Raw genomic sequence first — 24,787 nt, 5'->3', positions numbered from 1 at the left:
GATGACACCCTGAAGGTTTTAAAAACAGCCTTGGAGAAAGAGGAATGGACAGCCAGAACGCCCAGAAATTTCATTCTGGAATGAGCGAGACTAGCCCTTAAAAAGAACTATTTTGAATATGAAGGGACCCTGTACCTCCAATCTGGGGGCACTTCAATGGGCAGTACTTTTGCTCCAAGCGTGGCAGGGCTCTATGTGGATGATTTTGAACAGAAATACATTCTGAGTGCACACAACCCATTCAAATCCCTGATAGGGTTCTGGAAAAGATATATTGACGATATATTTGCCATCTGGCAAGGACCAGAGGATTCCTTGACTGCCTTCTTTCACTGGATGAACACCCAAGACGAAAATCTAAAATTCACCTATGTCAAAGACCCAAAAACGATGGTGTTTTTAGATGTAGTAATTAACAAGGAAAACGGACACCTGGAAACCATGACGCACTACAAACCGACGGCTAAGAACAACCTCTTATGGTATGAAATCTTTCATCCCAGTCCACTGAGGGAAAATCTGCCATACGGCCAATTTTTGAGGCTCCGCCGAAATTGTAGCAAGACCCCTGACTATTGGAAGCAGGCGGACGATCTCATGAAAAAGCTCACAGAGAGAGAATACCCAGAACAAATACTAACTAAGTGTCAGAAGAGAGCTCGGAACCAGCCTAGAGAAGCACTAATAGAAAACAGAGTGAGTACTGAAAGTGAAATTCCACTAACATGTGTAACTACGTACAGTACAGCCTCTAATCTAGTCACAAAATCCATCAATAAACATTGGGCATTGCTAAACACCGGAAATCTTAAATGGGAAAAACCTCTGTTTTCTTTCAAAAGGGCTAGGAGCATAAAAGACTGTGTTGTAAATACACGACCAAGAAATCCACAAGCAAAATCAACAACAGTACTGAATGCTTGGGGCCTACCAGATGATACAGGTCACTACAAATGTGGGAATTGTAGTGTCTGTCATTTAATGGAAAACACAAAGGAACTAGCACTGGAGTCAGGCAAGGTATGGACCCAACGAACACACACGAACTGTAACAGTGCAAATGTAATTTACAGGATTCCCTGTCCGTGCAACCTACAATATGTTGGGATGACCAGTAGAAAAGTAAAACAAAGAATATGCCATGACAGAAGCACATTCAGGTGCAAGAAGTCCATGACCAAACTGACGGACCATTTCTTGTCACAGAACCACACCCCAAATGATATGAAATGGACTATAAAAGAGCAAGTAAAGCCAGGTGATAGATTACAGCAAAGACTTTTTGAAAAAGAGCAGAGCTGGATCTATCGTTTATCCACGCATAAAATGGGACTCAATGATAACATCCCGTGGAAATCCGTCATGCCCAATTGACAACGTTTTATAAACACAGATTCTAAGTGGTCAAGTCCAGTTTAAGAACTTCTACCAGTAATGTATTTATATATACTTTGATTCTATATTGAAATGAGTCATCACACATATATATGCCTCTGCTTTGAAAGAGTCTGTACCTATTATCTGAATTCACATCCAAACTGTGTTTTATTAACACCCACCACAGTAACCTACAGTGAAAGCGCGTATAATCATGTTCCATAGATAAAACTAACTCGTTATGCCTTTGCCTAAAACATTTATGCCCACTCTTTCATTAAAACTTTATTGCGCCAGCAGCTGACAGAGCTCGTCTATCCCCAGAGCAACTGCGACGCGCATTACGCTTTCAGCCTGCATCTGATACACCTCTTGGTAACCTAGAGCAACCGAGATGCTTAGTACGCCTGTAGACCACGCCCATTTTTATGCGGTGACGCACCAACGGTAAGCCATGCCTCCTGGAAACGAAACGCTACTTCACTCGGCTTCTTCAACCCGAGCAGACATCCACGGAACGCGAGGGTTTGCAAAATAGGCGCAGAAGCTTTAGTGACAGGCTCCCACAAGTACGTTTTTCTTCTCCAAGAGCGATCATCATACACGGATCAAGACGTCCTGGGTAAGCATTGTTGTGGGCAAGGGCAAAGTATCTAAATCCCCCTCCATTTTGTTTCCCCTTACTTTGACAACAAGATCGTGGCGGGATTAAGTCAACGCAAACCCTCATAGTTCATGAGGCACACTAATATAGAGCTTCAAGTAAGCAGATGTATTTACTTCCTTATTGTGTGATTGCATCTTGGTTTTTTTTACCGTGTGTTGTGTATCTGTGTAGGTGTAAACGATTTCGGCAATTTTTTAATCACACCCGTCACGGGAATTAAGACACCCACGAGTAATGTAAAATGCGGAAATGTATACACAACCTTGGGGAATATTTTTCTCTCTGATCAATTGGCACCCACAAAACTCACGACCAGCGTAGTGAGTGGGTTATGTGTGCACAGACTGTCCGCATCAATGTGGGTTGTAAATAGAAGAAATTACTCATTCACGGGCCCAGTCAAAATTGCGCAATGGTGCTCATCACACCACTATACATGCAAAGTTTCCTAAAAACACCCATTAGCTATTTCAGCCACTTATGGGTGCTAATGCAATTTCAAGGTGCATCATATCGCACAGTAATCTGAACATATGTAAAATATATGTTTGTCTTCTGTGTTGTGTCTGTCTTTTTCCTTTTCCACAGGTACCTTTTTTCCAAGATTTGAGAAAGAAGTTGCAGCCACCTACTGAATTTTCTAGGTGGTTATTTTTCACGTAGTCAAGGGCAGGGTGCACCTTAGTGTGTGCACACCACCCGGACTACTTTCTTTGGTCCTGACGAAAACCCTATATTAACAACAGCGGTTGAAACATGTAGACCATATTTTAAGATTTCATCACCCATTTCCTGTACACCTGAGTCCTTCCTAATTAGGCATTGGTGTCCAGCTAAATTAAAACGATTTTATCATTGCCCATGCACTCCAGAATAAAATTTAAGATAGTGAGCAGTTTATTGGACAATTTTTAAATACCACCACATCACTTGTTTTTAATTCACATATAAAACGAAAAAAACGAGACCCGCTCCACTGTAGTCCGGTTTTGCAGCATACCTGGATGGCACTCAGCTATCCGGGTGGGACCCCGATGATGAAGCATGTCACCAACCAGGTTGGTGAGTGAGGGGTCTTCAAAACAAAGGATGAATCTGTCCCTTTAGACACTCTAGTGCACTGCTTTTCTCCACCTGATGAGAAAATAGCATAACCAGGGGGTACTCATTCATTTGTTTGTTTATGATTAGCCAAGGGGTCTAGGAGTATTCCAATTATATTCAGATATATATAAAAAAATACCCTTTCTCTCTGTTTGTTTTCCAATCCTTCCATCAGCACAGCAGTCCTTCTTTCTGGCAGAGTACCACAGGTCAAGAAGAATACCGAAGAGTTGGCTTCTGAGGTCCTACTTATATACCGTGGTGCCCTAGTTCTGGTTGAGCGGAGAAGCTGCTAGACAGTGGCTTTAAAGTGCAGGAAATTTCTGACTCCCATGTCCTGGCTCTAAGCTGGCTATAGTGAAAATGCAGAGTTGTTAGGCCTTTTGTTTGAAGGCAGAGTACAGGCAAAGAGTTTTAGGGGGTTGTGCTCAGCTTCAATCAATCAATTAGGTATTTGTGAAGAGTGCTACTCATCCATGAGGGTCTCAAGGTGCTAAAGGATAAGGGGGGAGAGTTTGTGCAGCTCCATATCATCCATAGAGCCAGGTCTTGAGGATCTTCCTAAATGCTTGGAGAGTGGGGTATTGGATGAATCTGAGGGGGAGATTTTTACAGGTCCAGGCCACATTGTATGAGTAGGCTCTTCCTCCCAATCTGGCTCTGCAGATGGGTGGGGTTTCAGCCAGGGTGAGGTTGGTGGAGCGGAGGCTTCTCTTGGGTGCATAGAAGAAAACTCTTTCATTTAGGCATTGAGGTTCAGTGTTGTGGAGGGATTTGTAGGCGTGAGTGAGCAGCATAAGCATTGCTCTCTTTTCGATGGGGAGCCAATGGAGGTCTCGTAGGTGCTGTGTGATGCTGTCTTGTCATGGGATGCTGAGGACGAGTCTGGCAGTGGTGTTCTGGAGGGTGTGGAGTTTGTGGAGTAGGGATTTTTTGATCCCGGCGTAGAAGGCATTTCTGTAGTCCAGTCTGCTGGTCACGAGTACATGGTGATGGCCTTTCTGGATTCAGGGGGATCAATTTAAGGTATTTTGGAGGATGGGGAGGAAGTTAAAGCAACTGGAGGAGATGGCTTTGATATGTTGGGTCATGGTGAGGGAGGAGTCGAGTATGAGGCCGTGGTTGGGGTGTGGTTCGTGGGTGTGGAGGGTTCCTTGGGTGCGGTGAGCCACCAGGTGTTCTACCATGCAGAGGGGATGGATACGTGGACGAGGACATCTGTTTTCTCATCGTGCAGTTTCAGGCAGCTGCTGCTCATCCAGGAAACAGCTTTTTTTTAAATATGTTTATTGATAATTTTATAGCGTAAACCAACAAAGAAACAGTGTTATACAGACTTTTGGTTTAAACCCAGATCTGTGACTGGGGGTGAATGTTTTGCCATTGTGCAACATTCCATCCATCATCTTGTGTGTTTTGCTGTTAACCCTATGTGGGAAGGGTATGCCCAGACGTGGGTCCTTTGCTCACTAGGCCACTGGAGTCAAGCTATCCTGTCTGAAGACGGCTGATAGCCAGAAACCGGTCCTAGGATGCTTGATTCCGGTCCAGGAAAGACATGGCTTGGCAGTATGGGCTGGACTGATCCCATGAGGCACAGGGTCAAGACTGATTTGCATATGGCCATGTCTGAACTGGGGTGGCTTGGTGAGCAAAGTAACAATGGATTAAACCCAGATCTGTGACTGGGGGTGAATGTTTTGCCATTGTGCAACATTCCGTCCATCATCTTGTGTGTTTTGCTATTCACCCTATGTGGGAAGGGTATGCCCAGACGTGGGTCCCTTGCTCACTAGGCCATTGGATTCAAGCAATCGTTGCTGAAGACGGCTGATAGCCAGAAACCGGTCCTAGGATGCTTGATTCCGGTCCAGGGAAGACATGGCTTGGCAGTTTGGGCTGGACTGTTCCCATGAGGCACAGGGTCAAGACGGATTTGCATATGTCCATGTCTGAACTGGGGTGGCTTGGTGAGCAAAATAACAATGGTTTAAACCCAGATCTGTGACTGAGGCTGAATGTTTTGCCATTGTGCAACATTCCATCCATCATCTTGTGTGTTTTGGTGTTAACCCTATGTGGGAAGGGTATGCCCAGATGTGGGTCCCTTGCTCACCAGGCCACTGGAGTCAAGCTATCCTGGCTGAAGATGGCTGATAGCCAGAAACCGGTCCTAGGATGCTTGATTCCGGTCCAGGGAAGACATGGCTTGGCATTTCAGGCTGGACTGTTCCCATGTGGCACAGGGTCAAGCCTGATTTGCATATGGCCATGTCTGAACTGGGGTGGCTTGGTGAGCAAAATAACGATGGATTAAACACTGATATGTGACTGAGGGTGAATGTTTTGCCATTGTGCAACATTCCGTCCATCATCTTGTGTGTTTTGCTGTTCACCCTATGTGGGAAGGGTATGCCCAGACGTGGGTCCTTTGCTCACTAGGCCACTGGAGTCAAGCTATCCTGGCTGAAGACGGCTGATAGCCAGAAACCGGTACTAGGATGGTTGATTCCGGTCCAGGGAAGACATGGCTTGGAAGTTCGGGTTGGACTGTTCCCATGAGGCACAGGGTCAAGACTGATTTGCATATGGCCATGTCTAAACTGGGGTGGCTTGGTGAGCAAAATAATGATGGATTAAACACAGATCTGTGACTGGGGCTGAATGTTTTGCCATTGTGCAACATTCCATCCATCATTTTGTGTGTTTTGCTGTTCACCCTATGTGGGAAGGTAATGCCCAGATGTGGGTCCCTTGCTCACTAGGCCACTGGAGTCAAGCTATCCTGGCTTAAGACGTCTGATAGCCAGAAACCGGTACTAGGATGGTTGATTCTGGTCCAGGGAAAACATGGCTTGGAAGTTCGGGTTGGACTGTTCCCATGATGCACAGGGGCAAGACTGATTTGCATATGGCCATGTCTGAACTGGGGTGGCTTGGTGAGCAAAATAACGATGGATTAAACATAGATCTGTGACTGGGGCTGAAAGTTTTGCCATTGTGCAACATTCCATCCATCATCTTGTGTGTTTTGCTGTTCACCCTATGTGGGAAGGGTATGCCCAGATGTGGGTCCCTTGCTCACTAGGCCACTGGAGTCAAACTATCCTGGCTGAAAACGGCTAATAGCCAGAAACCGGTCCTAGGATGCTTGAGTCCGGTCCAGGGAAGACATGGCTTGGCATTTCAGGCTGGACTATCCCATGAGGCACAGGGTCAAGACTGATTTGCATATGGCCATGTCTGAACTGGGGGGGCTTGGTGGGCACAATAACGATGGATTAAACCCAGATCTGTGACTGGGGGTGAATGTTTTGCCATTGTGCAACATTCCGTCGATCATCTTGGGTGTTTTGCTGTTCACCCTATGTGGGTAGGGTATGCCCAGACGAGGGTCCCTTCCTCATTAAGCCACTGGAGTCAAGCTATCTTGGCTGAATACGGCTGATAGCCAGAAACCGGTCCTAGGATGCTTGAGTCCGGTCCAGGGAAGACATGGCTTGGCATTTCAGGCTGGACTATCCCATGAGGCACAGGGTCAAGACTGATTTGCATATGGCCATGTCTGAACTGGGGTGGCTTGGTGGGCACAATAACGATGGATTAAACCCAGATATGTGACTGGGGGTGAATGTTTTGCCATTGTGCAACATTCCGTCGATCATCTTGGGTGTTTTGCTGTTCACCCTATGTTGGTAGGGTATGCCCAGACGAGGGTCCCTTGCTCATTAGGCCACTGGAGTCAAGCTATCTTGGCTGAAGACGGCTGATAGCCAAAAACCGGTCCTAGGATCCTTGATTCTGGTCCAGGGAAGACATGGCTTGGCAGTTCGGGCTGGACTGTTCCCTTTAGGCACAGGGTCAAGACTGATTTGTATATGTCCATGTCTGAACTGGGGTGGCTTGGTGAGCAAAATAATGATGGTTTAAACCCAGATCTGTGACTGGGGGTGAATGTTTTGCCATTGTGCAACTTTCCGTCCATCATCTTGTGTGTTTTGCTCTTCACCCTATGGGGGAAGGGTATGCCCAGACGTGGGTCCTTTGCTCACTAGGCCACTGGAGTCAAGCTATCCTGGCTGAAGACAGCTGATAGCCAGAAACCGGTCCTAGGATGCTTGATTCCGATCCAGGGAAGACATAGCTTGGCAGTTCGGGCTGGACTGTTCCCATGAGGAACAGGGTCAAGACTGATTTGCATATGGCCATGTCTGAACTGGGGTGGCTTGGTGTGCAAAATAACGATGGATTAAACCCAGATCTATGACTGGGGGTGAATGTTTTGCCATTGTACAACATTCCGTCCATCATCTTGCGTGTTTTACTTTGTGAAAGACCTCACCTCAGAATCAAGTGATCTATAATTATTGTCCAAAACACAATCCCAACCACAAGGGTGGATATTAAAATCACCCATGATGATAATTTCGAATAAAGTGTTGTGTGCTGATTTATAGTCATTTACCAAATCCCGCCAGGGAACCTAGATGTTGGTTCACCAATTCCTTCTCACTGGCGTTATAGAAATTAATTAATAAAATAGTATGGAGATCTGGCCTAACCCACTCAAGGATTAATAGATTATTGGACCCAGATTCCAGCATAGAAAAAGGGTATGCCCAGATGTGGGTCCCTTGCTCACTAGGCCACTGGAGTCAAGCTATCCTGGCTGAAGACGGCTAATAGCCAGAAACCGGTCTTGGGATGCTTGAGTCCGGTCCAGGGAAGACATCGCTTGGCATTTCAGGCTGGACTATTCCCATGAGGCACAGGGTCAAGACTGATTTGCATATGGCCATGTCTGAACTGGGGGGGCTTGGTGGGCACAATAACGATGGATTAAACCCAGATCTGTGACTGGGGTGAATGTTTTGCCATTGTGCAACATTCCGTCCATCATCTTGGGTGTTTTGCTGTTCACCCTATGTGGGTAGGGTATGCCCAGACGAGGGTCCCTTGCTCATTAGGCCACTGGAGTCAAGCTATCTTGGCTGAATACGGCTGATAGCCAGAAACTGGTCCTAGGATGCTTGAGTCCGGTCCAGGGAAGACATGGCTTGGCATTTCAGGCTGGACTATCCCATGAGGCACAGGGTCAAGACTGATTTGCATATGGCCATGTCTGAACTGGGGTGGCTTGGTGGGCACAATAACGATGGATTAAACCCAGATCTGTGACTGGGGGTGAATGTTTTGCCATTGTGCAACATTCCGTCGATCATCTTGGGTGTTTTGCTGTTCACCCTTTGTTGGTAGGGTATGCCCAAACGAGGGTCCCTTGCTCATTAGGCCATTGGAGTCAAGCTATCTTGGCTGAATACGGCTGATAGCCAAAACCCAGTCCTAGGATCCTTGATTCTGGTCCAGGGAAGACATGGCTTGGCAGTTCGGGCTGGACTGTTCCCTTGAGGCACAGGGTCAAGACTGATTTGCATATATCCATGTCTGAACTGGGGTGGCTTGGTGAGCAAAATAATGATGGTTGAAACCCAGATCTGTGACTGGGGGTGAATGTTTTGCCATTGTGCAACATTCCGTCCATCATCTTGTGTGTTTTGCTCTTCACCCTATGTGGGAAGGGTATGCCCAGATGTGGGTCCTTTGCTCACTACGCCACTGGAGTCAAGCTATCCTGGCTGAAGACAGCTGATAGCCAGAAACCGGTCCTAGGATGCTTGATTCCGGTCCAGGGAAGACATAGCTTGGCAGTTCGGGCTGGACTGTTCCCATGAGGCACAGGGTCAAGACTGATTTGCATATGGCCATGTCTGAACTGGGGTGGCTTGGTGAGCAAAATAACGATGGATTAAACCCAGATCTATGACTGGGGGTGAATGTTTTGCCATTGTACAACATTCCGTCCATCATCTTGCGTGTTTTACTTTGTGAAAGACCTCACCTCAGAATCAAGCGATCCATAATTATTGTCCAAAACACAATCCCAACCACAAGGGTGGATATTAAAATCACCCATGATGATAATTTCGAATAAAGTGTTGTGTGCTGATTTATAGTCATTTACAAAATTCCGCCAGGGAACCTAGATGTTGGTTCACCAATTCCTTTTCACTGGCGTTATAGGAATTATTTAATAAAATAGTATGGAGATCCGGCCTAACCCACTCAAGGATTAATAGATTATTGGACCCAGATTCCAACATAGAAAAAGAGCCAGTTAGTTTTAAAGAGGTAAGCATAACTAGGCCACCCTTTGGTCTACCTCCAATCCCCGGGATAGCACTAACTGCGAAGCTGGAGTAACCATCCAGATAATTTTTTTTTGATTTTCCCCCATCTTTTTGCCTCTGTCTCCTGTATTTTTGATGCTGTGCTGGATTTCGTTTTTGCTGGTTTAGATGCTTTGGACACTCTGCCACTGCTGATCAGTGCCAGAGTGTAAGGGCTCCCTATGTAAATTGTCATATTGATTGGGTATACCTGATTGGCATATTTGTTTCACCATGAAGTCCCTAGTAAAGTGCACTGTGTGTGCCAGGGCTGGTGATGACAGATGCTACTAGTGGGCCTGCAGCGCAGATTGCGCCACCCACGTGAGTAGCCCTAAAATGGTGTCTCAGGCCTGCTAGCGCAGTGCCTGTGTGTAGTCAGTGGACTGCCATGTCCACCTGGCCAGTGTCCCCACTGGCTGGGCCTAACCCTTCCCTGTCTGTGCACATCAGTCACCCCTATGGAAGGCTCAAGGTATCCCCCTGGGCAGGGTGCAGTGTATGGGTAAGGTAGAGCATGTACTAGTGCAGGTCACATGCTCTGGTAGTGAGCAGCAGCCATTTTGTGTGCTCACTGCTGTAAGGTTATCTTGCTCCATAGAATAACATGGGGGAGGCTGGTCCCAATGGATACCAGCCTATCTTCTCACAGGAACAAGATGGGACATAAGTGATTGATATCCCTGAACTCAGAATTTAATAACACATCTTTTAGTAAAGGTTGTTTTTAAATTCTGTGTTTGAGAATAGTACTTTTAGAAAGTGGCTGTTCTCTTGTCTAACCTTTCTGTGTGCCTGGGCCTGTTTGTGGATTGACTGTCTGGTTTGAGGGTGACAGGGGCTGCAGAGCCCCCAGGAGGTTGTCTGAGTCAGCCCGTGGATGAAAGGCAGCATCTGCTGCCAGGGAAGTGGGAGGAGATCGCACCTGATAGTGAATAGGGCTGTGCCTGCCTGACCACAATGCTGGCTCCACCCCCTGCTGGGAGACTGTCACCTCTGTCCCTGATACTGAGAGGAAGAAGGAAGCCAGGAAAGCCCCAGTGCTCCAGCAACACCCAGAACTGGTTTGGACCGGGCTCAGGGCCCACTTGCACAAAGACTTCAAAGGACTTCAAAGACTTTTTGGGGTATAAGAGAAGGACCCCTGACAACAGAAAATCAGATTCTACAATCAAGAGGAACCTCTGCTGGAAGAAGGACTGCTGGAGAACTGAAGGAAGATTGCCTTGCTGTGTGCTCTAAGGGCTGACCTGTTCTGCTGTTCTACTGAAAGCTGAGAAGAAGAAAGGGACTTTGCTGTGTGCTGTGACCCTGCCTGCTTGACCTACAAAGACTTTGCTGTGTGCTGTGTCTGCTTACTGAATCTCCAAGGGCCTGAGAAGAGCTGGCCTCCTGTTGCTGGAACCCAGGGTTAAAAGGTTCCTAAAACATCCTCAAGACGCTGTGCTGATCGTGCTGTTTTGCCTGGAGCGTGCTTGGTGATCAACTGCTGAGCGTGGACAGGGATCAGTGTGCTCATCGGCACATTCCCAGCGAGGGTCGGAGGTCCGTGGTGCCTCCCCTCGTGAGTCCTGCTCTAGAGCGGTTGTGTGGCCGAGAGGGCGGTCTTGCAGTGACCTGCGCCCTCAATAAACAACTGCCGCCTGTTCACCGCCGCTGCCCGGGGCCAGAAACCCCCTTGGAAAATTGCTGTCCCGATCGGAGCTGCGGGGCCGAAGATCGAAGCCGCCGCGCTCCCATTGGTTGAAGGAGCCGAGCCCCCTCACTATCACCGCAACGGGATTGGCCCGTGCACTGCAGCGTCATCGTGGTTGCCGTGTGGTGGTTGGTTGGCCCCAACGCGTCATCACAGGTCTGCCCAGGGAGCCGCACTGCCATTGGCTGACTCCCGGGTACTGGTGGAGGCTCGACTGAAGTGCCACGACCGGATTGGCCCGCAGCCTTGAAGCCGCCGAGAAGCCGTGACCGAAGAAAACCCAGCGAGGAGCCGACAGCCGAGTCAGCTGTCCGATCCGTCCTCGCCGAGGGAGCCCGAGTGTGTCCCGCACCCCTGGCCTGTCGTCCCCCGAGGTGTGCTGCACCAACTCCCCCGCCGCTCGTTGGATTGTCGAGAGCGGGCGGGAGAGCAGAGGGGACCGGCCGGGGCTGAGAGCGAGTGTGCTCTGTTCGGCGCGGTGCGCCTGAAGTCATCAGGGGTAAGAGGCTGTGCGGAGCGGCCCAAAAGGAGTCCCCGGCATACTCGGTGAGGCGCGCTTGCAGCGCTTGGGGCCCATTGCTTTTAAAGGGCTGAGTTCAAAGAGCTTAACACGCGGTTATTTTTTGTCCCACTCGTTTTGGGAACTGCATCGAACTAAGTCAATGGAATTAGCTGGAATACCGACTTAAGAGACTTGAGACTATTTTTTTGTTATAGAACCTTCCTAATTGTAACGGCAACTAATAAGATTAAGTGCAACATCTTTTACATAAGCAACCTTAGTGTATTGTTGATTTTGACTGCATAAATTAGATAAAGCTTTATTTTTATAAATATACTTACCTGTGTGGTCTCAGTTTGTGGTGGATGGGGGGTCTTGTCTGTGTTAAGTGCAACTATTATACACATTGCCTTAGGGATAAGCCTGTCTGCTCGTGCCAAGCTACCTAGAGGGTGAGCAGGGGTTATCTACTGTGTGTAATTCTTCACCCTGACTAGATGCAAGGGTCCCTACTTGGGCTAAGGTACTTACCTCTGCCAATTAGAGACCCCCAGATCTAACATTGTTGGACAGCGGTGCGGATTTTGAACTAATAATTGCACTTGACCTGCAGTGATTTCTTGTACATCACTAGTCTACTTTAGCAGCACAGGTTGCGCAAGATTTTTTTCTTTTTGGTGAAACCTATTTTTGAAAAGGTTAGGAAGCATCATGTCTCAGAAAGCAGCAAGCGTAAGGGTAGAATTGGAATTTGAAATTCAGGAGCTGTTCAACTATAAAAAGGAGCAGCTGAAGAAATTCTGCAAACAGCTTGGATGCCCAGTGAAGGGCAGCGCAAGCAAGGAAGAGCTACAGAAAGCTCTGAGGGCCTGGTGGGAGGCCAAACATGGTGATCCAGAAGAGGTTATTGGAGAGGGAGGCACACAGGAGAATGCTTTTGAATCCGGTGATTTGCCCGTGAGAAGGCCAGCGTCTAGGGTTGGCAGCAACCACTCCAGTAGGATCATTTCTTCAGAGGAGCTGGAGGATAATCAGAGAGGTAGGGCCCATGAGATTGAGCTTTTTAAACTCAAAGCCCAAGCAGAAGAAAGGGGACTGCGCCTTGAAACTGAGAAGAAGGCGGAGGAGGGAAGGAATGCTTTCGCTTTTGAGGAGAGGAAACTCCAGTTGGCTCATGAGTTGAGCATGAGGGAGCTGGACATGAAAGCCAAACAGGTGGAGTCCAGTTCTAATGGTGGTAGCGCACAACCAGTACAGGCGGGTAAAGTATACATACCAAAAGATCTGGTACAGAATTATCAGAGGGGTGAGGATATTTATGCGTGGTTTAGATCGTATGAACTTGCCTTGAAGATGAATGAAGTGCCTGAGAAGAATGGGTGGCAGGTTTGTGGAAGCATTTTGAGGCCTCTGGGAGGGATGTCTTGGCACCCTTAGAAGCAGCAGGCACTTTATCCTACCCCGCTATGAAGGAGGCGTTGTGCCTCAGGTATGGGCTCACTCCAGAACAGTACCGCCAGAAGTTTAGGAACTTCAAGAAGCTTGATTCTAGTATTTGGGTGGAGTGTGTGAGTATGTACACGCGTGCACTGGAAGGTTGGATAAAGGGCAGCAAAGTTACTGATTATGTGGGGTTGTGTCACTTGATAAGTTGGGAGCACTTGAGTAGTTTATGTGTTCCAGAGCTGCGCCAGCATCTTTTAGACAGCAAGTTAACTGATCCCAGTGAGCTTGATAAAGAGGCAGACCGCTGGACTAGCACCAGGGTCCACAAGGGGGTGGTAAGTACCCCAGCCAAAGGTGGACAGGGTCCCCAGCAGAAGAGTGGGGGGAACACGGCTAATCAAAAGGAGTCTTCTAAAGGGCCCCAAAATAGTTCCCAGGAGAAGGAGTCTCCACCCCCCAAGTCTAAGAAGTCCCGGCCGCCTAAGGGCAAGCAGGACAACAGGTCCCCGCCTACTTGCTATGCATGTAGGGAGGTGGGGCACATTGCCCCAAATGTCCAAAGAAAACTTCAGCGCCCACTGGTGCTCCAACTCCAGGGTAAGCCAGCGTAGCTTTGTGAGGGTTTTTGATTTCCAGTGGGGAGGAGGGGTTAGCAGTGATGACCCTTGTCTCTTTAAGAGACCAAGAGATGGCCCAGGAAACCTTGCTGCCCCAAAACACTAAGAAATACGGGCAGAAGGTGACCATCAATGGACAGCAAATAGAGGCTCTGAGAGACACAGGAGCCAGCGTGACATCTGTCAGGTGTCAGTGGGTGTCTGAAGAGCAAATCATTCCCAAGGTACTCCGACCTGTGGTGGCATCTGACAGTTCAGTGCGCCTCTGCAAGTTGGCAAATGTTTCATTTGAATGGGGAGGAGTCTCCGGTATTTTGGAAGTTGTTGTAAGTGATGCCTTGCCTGTAGATTGTCTATTAGGTAATGACCTGGAGAGCTCTCTATGGAAAGAGGTGGAGCACAGAACTCATTTGGAAATGTTGGGTTTGCCTGCGTGGATCTGTGTGACCACCCGTGCAATGGCAGCCAGTGAGGGTGGATTAGCAGAACTGGAGCCTGGAACAATGGCCCAGGGACCTGCCAAGAGAGGAAGGGGTAGAGGGCACGGGAAACCAGCCCCCACCGTTCCCACGGTCCAGGAGGAAGCAGAATCTGAGGGGGATGCCCTGGAACCTACAGGGGAGCAGGTTGCCGAACTGGGGGAATTGCCTGAGCTGTCTCAGTGGCAGCAAGATGGTGGTCCCTCCAGGGAGGAATTCTGCCAGGCTCAGAAAGAGTGCCCTTCTCTCATTGGTGTGTGGCAGCAGGCTGCAGACCAGGCAGCAGGCCTGGGGTCCAAGGAACATTTGATTTACTGGGAGGATGACTTACTTTATAGTGAGCCTAAGTTCACTGAGCCCGGTGCAGCCCGTGTGCTGGTGGTACCCGAGCGCTTCAGGAACTTCCTACTGGGTCTGTCTCATGACGTGCCTCTCGCAGGACATCTGGGGCAAGACAAGACCTATCACAGGCTTGTCACCCATTTCTGCTGGCCCCAGATGAAGAAGCACGTCTCTGCCTTTTGTAAATCTTGCCAAACTTGTCAGGCCAGTGGCAAGAGCGGAGGAAAGTGCGTGGCACCCCTCCAACCCTTCCCTGTGGTGAGCACCCCTTTTGAGCGGGTGGGCATTGACATCGTGGGGCCCGTGGACCCCAAGACAGCCTTAGGCAACAGGTTTATCCTGGTCTTGGTGGACCATGCCACCCGGTACCCGGAAGCAATCCCGCTCAGGACAGTCACAGCCCCCGTGGTGGGCCGTGCCTTGATGGGAATCTTTTCCCGTGTGGGGTTCCCCAGAGAGGTGGTCTCCGACAGGGGGAAAAACTTCATCTCTAGGTACATGAAGTCCCTGTGGGAGGAGTGTGGGGTGACATACAAGTTCACCACTCCTTACCACCCTCAAGGAAATGGGTTGGTTGAAAGATTCAACCGCACACTCAAATGCATGATTATGGGCCTGGAAGAGCCCATGAGGCGGAAATGGGACGTCTTGTTACCATGCCTGTTGTTTGCCTACAGGGAGGTGCCTTAGAAATCCTTAGGGTTCAGTCCCTTTGAGTTGCTGTATGGCCACCCTGTCAGATGACCTCTCACTCTGGTGAAGGAGGGGTGGGAGAAATCCCGTGGGAAAACCCCTCAGGATGTGTTCAGCTATGTGCTGGCCATTCGCAACCAGACCAAGTGCTTCAGGAAGCTCGCTCAAGAGAACCTGGAGGCTAGCCAGGAGGAAATGAAGAGATGGTATGACCAGAACACTTCTCTGGTTGAGTTCCACCCTGGTCAGAAAGTGTGGGTGATGGCGCCGGTAGAGCCTTGTGCGCTCCGTGACAAGTGGACCGGGCCATATGAGGTGTTAGAGCGCAAGAGCGAGGTTACCTACTTGGTTAACCTGAGAACTCCCATGCAGCCCCTGAGAGTGTTGCACGTGAACCGCCTCAAACCCCACTTTGAGAGGTCTGAAGTGACTATGCTCATGGCTACAGATGCTGGAGGGGAGGAGGATAGTGATCCTCTCCCTGACCTCCTGGCAGCCAAGGAGCAAGATGGGTCAGTGGATGGTGTGGTCCTCTCACCCACCCTGACCCCAGAGCAGCAGAAGGACTGTCGCCAAGTCTTGGGTCAGTTTGCCCCCCTGTTCTCCCTGACCCCAGGTGTCACCAAATGGTGCGTCCATGATGTGGACACTGGAGATAGTCTGCCTGTGAAACAGAAGTTTTACAGGGTGGCTGACAAGGTCAGAGCTAGCATCAAGGAAGAAGTTTCCAAGATGTTGGCACTAGGGGTAATTGAGCCCTCCAGCAGCCCCTGGGCTAGCCCAGTGGTCTTAGTGCCTAAGAAAGCTGCTACACCTGGTGGCCCCCCAGAACTCCGGTTCTGCGTGGACTACCGTGGGCTCAATGCGGTCACCAAGACTGACGTGCACCCTATCCCCAGAGCTGATGAGCTTGTGGTTCGGTTGGGAGCTGCCCAGTACCTGAGCACCTTTGATTTGACTTCAGGGTACTGGCAGATTGCCTTAACTGAGGGGGCCAAGGAAAGGTCAGCATTTTCAATGCCAGAGGGGCACTTCCAGTTTCGTGTCATGCCCTTTGGGTTGAAAAATGCCCCTGCCACATTCCAGAGACTGGTCTACCAGGTATTAGCCGGGCTGGAGGAATTCAGCGCAGCATGCCTAGATGACATTGCTGTGTTCAGCTCCACTTGGGAGGAACACCTGCAACACCTCTGCGCAGTGTTGAAGGCTCTGCAGAAGGCAGGCCTCACTATCAAGGCCAGTAAGTGCCAGATAGGGCAGGGATCAGTGGTATACTTGGGACACCAGGTGGGGAGCGGCCAGGTGGCGCCCCTACAGGCGAAGATTGATACCATTATGGCTTGGGAGCCCCCCAAGACTCAGACTGAGGTGAGAGCCTTTCTAGGTCTCACCGGGTATTACAGATCATTTGTCAAAGGTTATGGCACCATTGTGGCCCCTTTGACAGAGCTGACATCTAGAAATCAGCCCAGGAAAGTGAATTGGACTGAGGCCTGGCAAACTGCTTTTGACACCCTCAAAGCTGCCATGTGCACAGCACCGGTGCTTAAGGCACCTGACTTTTCCAGTGAGTTCATTGTGCAAACTGACGCTTCAGAGCAAGGCGTGGGAGCAGTACTCTCACAAATCAACGATGAGGGCGGAGACAACCAGTGGCTTTCATTAGTAGGAGGCTACTCCCCAGGGAACAGAGATGGAGTGCCATCGAAAGGGAAGCTTTCGCTGTGGTCTGGGCTCTGAAGAAGCTGAGGCCCTACCTGTTTGGTACTCACTTCCGTGTTCAGACCGACCACAGGCCCCTCAGATGGTTAATGCAGATGAGGGGTGAGAATCCAAAACTGTTGAGGTGGTCCATTTCCCTACAGGGGATGGACTTTACGGTGGAGCATCGCCCTGGTACAGAACACGCCAATGCTGATGGTCTGTCCAGACTCTTCCGCCTTAGTGATGAGGACTCACAAGATGTTGGGTAGTTCTCCCCACTTTCAGCTGGAGGGGACACGTGTTAGACCTGACACCATTGGCGTGGTTTTCCCCCATCTTTTTGCCTCTGTCTCCTGTATTTTTGATGCTGTGCTGGATTTCGTTTTTGCTGGTTTAGATGCTTTGGACACTCTGCCACTGCTGATCAGTGCTAGAGTGTAAGTGCCCCCTATGTAAATTGTCATATTGTTTGGGTATACCTGATTGGCATATTTGTTTCACCATGAAGTCCTTAGTAAAGTGCACTGTGTGTGCCAGGGCTGGTGATGACAGATGCTACTAGTGGGCCTGCAGCGCAGATTGCACCACACACGTGAGTAGCCCTAAAATGGTGTCTCAGACCTGCCAGCGCAGTGCCTGTGTGCAGTCAGTGGACTGCCATGTCTGCCTGGCCAGTGTCCCCACTGGCTGGGCCTAACCCTTCCCTGTCTGTGCACATCGGTCACCCCTATGGAAGGCTCAAGGTACCCCCCTGGGCAGGGTGCAGTGTATGGGTAAGGTAGAGCATGTACTAATGCAGGTCACATGCTCTGGTAGTGAGCAGCAGCCATTTTGTGTGCTCACTGCTGTAAGGTTATCTTGCTCCATAGAATAATATGGGGGAGGCTGGTCCCAATGGATACCAGCCTATCTTCTCATAGGAACAAGATGGGACATTAGTGATTGATATCCCTGAACTCAGAATTTAATAACACATCTTTTAGTAAAGGTTGTTTTTAAATTCTGTGTTTGAGAATAGTACTTTTAGAAAGTGGCTGTTCTCTTGTCTAACCTTTCTGTGTGCCTGGGCCTGTTTGTGGATTGATTGTCTGGTTTGAGGGTGACTGGGGCTGCAGAGCCCCCAGGAGGTTGTCAGAGTCAGCCCGTGGATGAAAGGCAGCATCTGCTGCCAGGGAAGTGGGAGGAGATCGCACCTGATAGTGAATAGGGCTGTGCCTGCCTGACCACAATGCTGGCTCCACCCCCCTGCGGGGCGACTGTCACCTCTGTCCCTGATACTGAGAGGAAGAAGGAAGCCAGGAAAGCCCCAGTGCTCCAGCAACACCCAGAACTGGTTTAGACCGGGCTCCGGGCCCACTTGCACAAAGACTTCAAAGAACTTCAAAGACTTTTTGGGGTATAAGAGAAGGACCCCTGACAACAGAAAATTAGATTCTACAATCAAGAGGAACCTCTGCTGGAAGAAGGACTGCTGGAGAACTGAAGGAAGATTGCCTTGCTGTGTGCTCTAAGGGCTGACCTGTTCTGCTGTTCAACTGAAAGCTGAGAAGAAGAAAGGGACTTTGCTGTGTGCTGTGACCCTGCCTGCTTGACCTACAAAGACTTTGCTGTGTGCTGTGTCTGCTTACTGAATCTCCAAGGGCCTGAGAAGAGCTGGCCTCCTGTTCCTGGAACCCAGGGTTAAAAGGTTCCTAAAACATCCTCAAGACGCTGTGCTGATCGTGCTGTTTTGCCTGGAGCGTGCTTGGTGATCAACTGCTGAGCGTGGACAGGGATCAGTGTGCTCATCGGCACATTCCCAGCGAGGGTCGGAGGTCCGTGGTGCCTCCCCTCGTGAGTCCTGCTCTAGAGCGGTTGTGTGGCCGAGAGGGCGGTCTTGCCGTGACCTGCGCCCTCAATAAACAACTGCCGCCTGTTCACCGCCGCTGCCCGGGGCCAGAAACCCCCTTGGAAAATTGCTATCCCGATCGGAGCTGCGGGGCCGAAGTTCGAAGCCGCCTCGCTCCCATTGGTTGAAGGAGCCGAGCCCCCTCACTATCGCCGCGACGGGATTGGCCCATGCACTGCAGCGTCATCGTGGTTGCCGTGTGGTGGTTGGTTGCCCCCAACGCGTCATCACAGGTCTGCCCAGGGAGCCGCACTGCCATTGGCTGACTCCCGGGTACTGGTGGAGGCTCGACTGAAGTGCCGCGACAGGATTGGCCCGCAGCCTTGAAGCCGCCGAGAAGCCGTGACCGAAGCAAACCCAGCGAGGAGCCGACAGCCGAGTCAGCTGTCCGATCCGTCCTCGCCGAGGGAGCCCGAGTGTGTCCCGCACCCCTGGCCTGTCGTCCCCCGAGGTGTGCTGCACCAACTCCCCCGCCGCTCGTTGGATTGTCGAGAGCGGCGGGAGAGCAGAGGGGACCGGCCGGGGCTGAGAGCGAGTGTGCTCTGTTCGGCGCTGAAGTCATCGGGGGTAAGAGGCTGTGCGGAGCGGCCCAAAAGGAGTCCCCAGCATACTCGGTGAGGCGCGCTTGCAGCGCTTGGGGCCCATTGCTTTTAAAGGGCTGAGTTCAAAGAGCTTAACACGCGGTTATTATTTGGCCCACTCGTTTTGGGAACTGCATCGAACTAAGTCAATGGAATTAGCTGGAATACCGACTTAAGAGACTTGAGACTATTTTTTTGTTATGGAACCTTCCTAATTGTAACTGCAACCAATAAGATTAAGTGCAACATCTTTTACATAAGCAACCTTAGTGTATTGTTGATTTTGACTGCATAAATTAGATAAAGCTATATTTTAATAAATATACTTACCTGTGTGGTCTCAGTTTGTGGTGGATGGGGGGTCATTGTCTGTGTTAAGTGCAACTATTATACACATTGCCTTAGGGATAAGCCTGTCTGCTTGTGCCAAGCTACCTAGAGGGTGAGCAGGGGTTATCTACTGTGTGTAATTCTTCACCCTGACTAGATGCAAGGGTCCCTACTTGGGCTAAGGTACTTACCTCTGCCAATTAGAGACCCCCAGATCTAACATAAACCAACCCATATATCATCATTCTGTTTTGTTCTAATTCCAGCCACATTCCAGCTTATAATTTTACAGGTGGATGGGCGACCCAGCGCCCTAGTAGGCTCCCCTGAGTGATCATATGTATCAAGTAGTCAGTCATTATCCTCCATATTTGAAAAAGGAGAAAAATGGTTCGACAGAACTATATCTGTCACCCCATTCATCATTGCTCTACCAGGGTTGCTGGGGGGAGTCTCTCCTGGATTCTCAACTCTCTCAGATTATCTAACCCCTCTTCCTACTATCCTTTGGGGGGCATCGACCCATTGGTTAGGGCTGGGGGGTAAGTTGTTCTGTTCCAGCAAGGGTCATTGCATATTAGGGCCTGGTGGATAAAAATATCTCAAAGGGAGAGGCCTAATGCCAACGCCCCCGATATCAGAGGCATCCCAAAACAGCCTATTTGCAATATTTGGGCTTTTAAAATTGACCACAACGCAGTCCCCCAAAATGCACTTGTTCCGCTTACCAACCCACCCAACCTGTCTGGCCATGATAACATGGGAGGAAATGTCTGAGTTACCACTACTAAATTGGGCACACCACTTTTTGGCCATCCCCATAAGGTCTTGTGTGGATTCAGCCAAATTGCTAGTTAAGGGAGGTCCCCAGTCAAAACAGCCACCAAAGATGCAGCATCTGGCGGGAGATCTAAAGTAAGTCCCCTCCCCGAGGGAGCCCCTTACTAGTAATAAGATTTGCCCTGGGGTGAATAGCAACCTCGCTATCTGCTGATTTAGCCTTAGCAATGTTCGAAATAAGGGGCTGACTGACTTTTGATTTATTTGGAACCCCTACCTGCCCAGAGTTTGAAGCAGTAGTGGAAGGTGCTTCAGCTAGAGAGGTATCACCTATTGCCTCCTGTCTCCTTTTTACCCCATTACTAATACGTTCTTCGCAAACTAGATTGCCCGCCCTACAACAGTCCCTGTGCTCTTCTATAAATTTATCAATATTTACGCATTTCTTAACCAAACTAGCAACACAGGTATTCAATGAGTCCACAATGTTCTTAGCTAAATCAATAAGAACAGGCTACAAACATGATTCGAACATTTCTTCCACAAGGGTCGCCAGGCGATCAGCTACAGTATGGTCTAAAGGCTGCGAAACCGCTCCTTGTGTCGATCTTCTAGTTGACTTCCGCGGTTTCCTTCGCTTCCCAACCGTACCTGTAGATACTTCATCAGTTTTAACTGAGGGATTTAAAGGAGACCTCTCCACATCACTAGCTTGCTTTTCCGGACCGGCTATACCACGGTTAGGCACAAATGATGGATTCATAATCAGCACAACAGGGTCGAGAGGAATACTAGTTCTTGGAGCTGGCTCAAGCAAACTTAAAGGAACCTCACCTATGGGGGCAGGCATTACCAATCCGAGTTCTTTTTCCGCATTGGCAATTTCGAAGCTCAACACCCCCACCGCTGAAGTCAGATAGGAAATAAGAGACTCTGATTTTCTGGGGACCTTAGCCTTTTTTCCCTCACCTTCTGCGTGGTTGTCCTGTTTTCGCCTACCCATTTCAAAAGCCAAGTATGGTGGTCCGTCCCAGCCTCTTCTGGCCCCTGATGGCCACAGATGGCCCGCCCTTTGCCCGGGCTTAGCCCGGCGCCGACCGCGCACGACCCGCGGGGCGGGAGGCGTTCCCTTTAGTTATGGCGCCTCCGGGCGCGTTGCTGGCGTCACTGCTGCTGCGCCAGACCCCCGGGGCAGCTGGGTGTTGGAGTGCCCCCGCTGCGTCGGGTCTGGCGAGAGGGAAGAGCTGTTCCCCTCACGGCGATGCTGAGTAGTGAGTAAGCGCCATTCCCCTCACGGCTTGCTGGTGTCACTGTCAGGCTTGCTGGTGTAACTGTACTTAATCCAGGAAACCCATCGGAGGAAGCACACCCGCTCCTTCGTTATAACTTACGGCTGCCAGCTGATCAAACATAGCGGATACATCGTTCTCAAGGTAAACCACCCTCCTCCTCCCTCCTTTTTTCCTTTTTAAGAAACGTTCTAGTCTGTCTTAGAACGAAGCGATCATTTGACTTGGACTGATCGTGAAAGCCCCGGTTTTTAACTCTAATTCCATTCTAATTTCCTGTATCTGCACTGTTTTTTCTTTCAATTCACAGCTTTATTGAGCTTCATTCTCCCCGTTGCCACTTATCGCAATTCTTTCAAGACAGCATTGGACTAAACCAGGAAATACTCGTACTCAAGGTTTTTCCCTTACCGGGTGAGAATTTTGGATGTCTAACTGCCGGAACCTTATGTTACGCTCTACACTCCAGGTAATTGGCATTACCACTTTCTGTCCACTCCTCTTATTTTCTCCTTCATGTGCATTTCTTTCTGATGAACCCGGAGTAGCCCACCTTTGACTGACACATCACACATGGTCTAGAGTCCAGCCGGGTTGGAAGTATCACCGGCCAAGCGGTGAGCGCATATAGGACTCTTTTTCTACTGCCCGTCTATCAGGGCGATGACCTTCGATCTTTATTTACGTTTGGTTCTATAATACATAATCTAAATATTGTTTTCCTGTTCTTTCCCTTCTCCTCTTTTTATATTTAGACCTTTTCTCCTTTCGCTTGAACCCTACAGGTATGATCGGTAACCCACAAACTTACCGTGAGCGGTATGTGCACTCACCTGTAGCAGCATGTTAGAAAATCACTTATCTTGGATACTCGTTCACAGACTCTCATTGTCAATTGACCATACTAGTCCCTCGGGTTTTTTTTGATTTACATAGTGTATGTCTACCAGACGCAATCTACATTATAGAGTCTTAATTTCCCAAGAAGAGCACCCACTTTGTTTTTGGCATTTTCACCCACAATATCACCGCACAGGTGTGAATCTTTGGTTTCCTCGACAATCAATCCATGGAATTAGTGTCGATCCAAGCAAGATTTCACCTCACGCGATTTGTAAACAAGTTATCACCTCCACTGAGTCACTACATATAAACAATGTTGTGATTTATATATAAGAAAATGTGTTTGGATACAATACTCCATAGTACTTTGTTTGTATTTTCCCCAGCCCTGAGCAGTCGCACTATTACGTGACGAAACACGTGTCGGCTGACTGCAAAAGATATTAAAGAAGACTTTCGTAGAGACATTTTTTTGTGTTTTCTCTGACAGCTGTAATTGTGTATTAATTTAGAAATGTGTCCATTGAGACACGGACTAATGTAATAGAGAAGAAATTACTCTGCATCCTGTTTTTAGCTTGTGGGCCAATGCTAGGCTGCTCAAATGGATGAGCCACCCCGGTTCAAGGCACTCGTGTGCTCTGTTGTCATACAAGAACTATTTAAATAAAAATAAAAAGCATAAATAAATACATTTCATGGACTTTCAGGGAATGAAAATGTATTATGCAATCAAAATAAACATGTTAACTTTGTTAAATATCTGGTTAATTAAAAACAATATGTTTCATTGTTATAATGATCCAATACCTTTGTTGTCCTGAAAGCACTGAATCTAAATAATTCTTTAGAGCCCCTTTCGCCTGAAGGTGCATGTAGTTTTCATTAAACACACCGTCAGAATGGCGTTTGGCTGGCGTCTTGTCATTGTTGCTGTTTTGGAGAGAACATATGAGAAATTATATATTCATTTAAATTTTGACATTATCTGTGCACCGTGAAATGTGTAGCAATGAGTGAAAATAAGCATGTGGCAATTATTTCGTGGAGCAGCTGAAGAAGCTAAATGTAATTTTGCTAGTAATTTAAATACGTTGCTCTATGAAGAACTACAGATTTTGCACTCAGTTTAGGTGTAATAATTCTTCAAATATCTGTTACTCTAAATTCAACCCTTGGTATTTCATCAAGTCATATGGTCTTTTGGTTTTCATTTACAAAATATTAACTGCATTTAACACCAGTCGGACAGTCAAAGACAGCATGAATTCACAACAAATGTGAAACTTATCACTTTCATTCCTGTAATAGGAAAACTCACCTTTGTATGATCTCCTCCTAAGTACTTTCTTGAGATCGGACAGACAAATGCCCTCCCCACTGATCTATTTTCGTAGCTTACTTGTTCTGTTGTTTAAGTGTCTAATGCCTTTATGTCCCAGTGTGTTTTTCAGGTCTAGGTTTTTCAAAGATCTTTTGATTTCAATTAAATTGCAAATAAAATATACTTCTACTTTCAGCCAGCCTTCTTCATCCATTAATCAGTTGTTTCATTCAGTTTTTTCTTCCGCCCCCTTACAGCCTACTGTGTAGGGCAATGGGTCATGCTACTTCATATATCTGCTAACTTTACAGAGAGTTGAAGTAATTCCCTTTAGTCAAAACAGAGTATTTATGATATACTGTTGGACCTCTGGTTTAAAGCTTGCAATTCTAAGTCAGGCATGCCTACGTCGAGAATGCTGGTATTGATTTCTCTTTCTGCAGTGTCAGCAGCATTAAGAGCACAACTATTAGAACAATTAGAGATGAGGTTTCCTTCTTGAACTAACTCTTGTGCCTTTTACTTATGTTCATGTAGGAGGTATTGAAGTAGATCTTCCATTTCATCACAGTGGGCCCTGTGATATCTAGCTGAAGAAGCTAAATGTAATTTTTCTAATAATTTACATATTCTCTATGAAAAACTACAGGGGGGCTACAGGGGGGAGCAGGGGGCCGAGTGGGGTGGAGAGGGTTGGAACGGGGGGTGGGGGGAGTGGGAAGGGAGGTAAGGGGGGAAAACTAAAAAATGGGATAATTTGGTGCTCTGTAGATTTTCTTTGTTTCTTGCTCGGTCTGGGTAATGGTCCAGTTAAGGCCCGGACACAAATGTTTCAAAAAAGTGAAGGTGGTAACTTAGATCAACAAAATGCTGAACATTAGAATTTGTACAGTCAATG

General features: G+C 48.5%; 1 protein-coding gene across 1 annotated transcript in view; it reads right to left on the bottom strand.

Moving 5' to 3' along the window:
- LOC144762623 (VIP peptides-like) overlaps nt 1-24,787 on the bottom strand; it is a 165,690-nt gene that overhangs the window by 10,750 nt on the left and 130,153 nt on the right. Inside the window, exon 4 of the mRNA XM_078647849.1 lies at nt 23,376-23,498. Within this exon, the coding sequence (XP_078503975.1) occupies nt 23,376-23,498 (123 nt within the window). The remainder of the gene's footprint in view (nt 1-23,375; nt 23,499-24,787) is intronic.

The sequence above is a fragment of the Lissotriton helveticus genome, chromosome 6 (genome assembly GCF_964261635.1).
Source record: "Lissotriton helveticus chromosome 6, aLisHel1.1, whole genome shotgun sequence".
NCBI lineage: Eukaryota > Metazoa > Chordata > Amphibia > Caudata > Salamandridae > Lissotriton > Lissotriton helveticus.
Note: the sequence above shows the minus strand (reverse complement) of the source record. Positions and strands in the feature narration are given on the sequence as shown.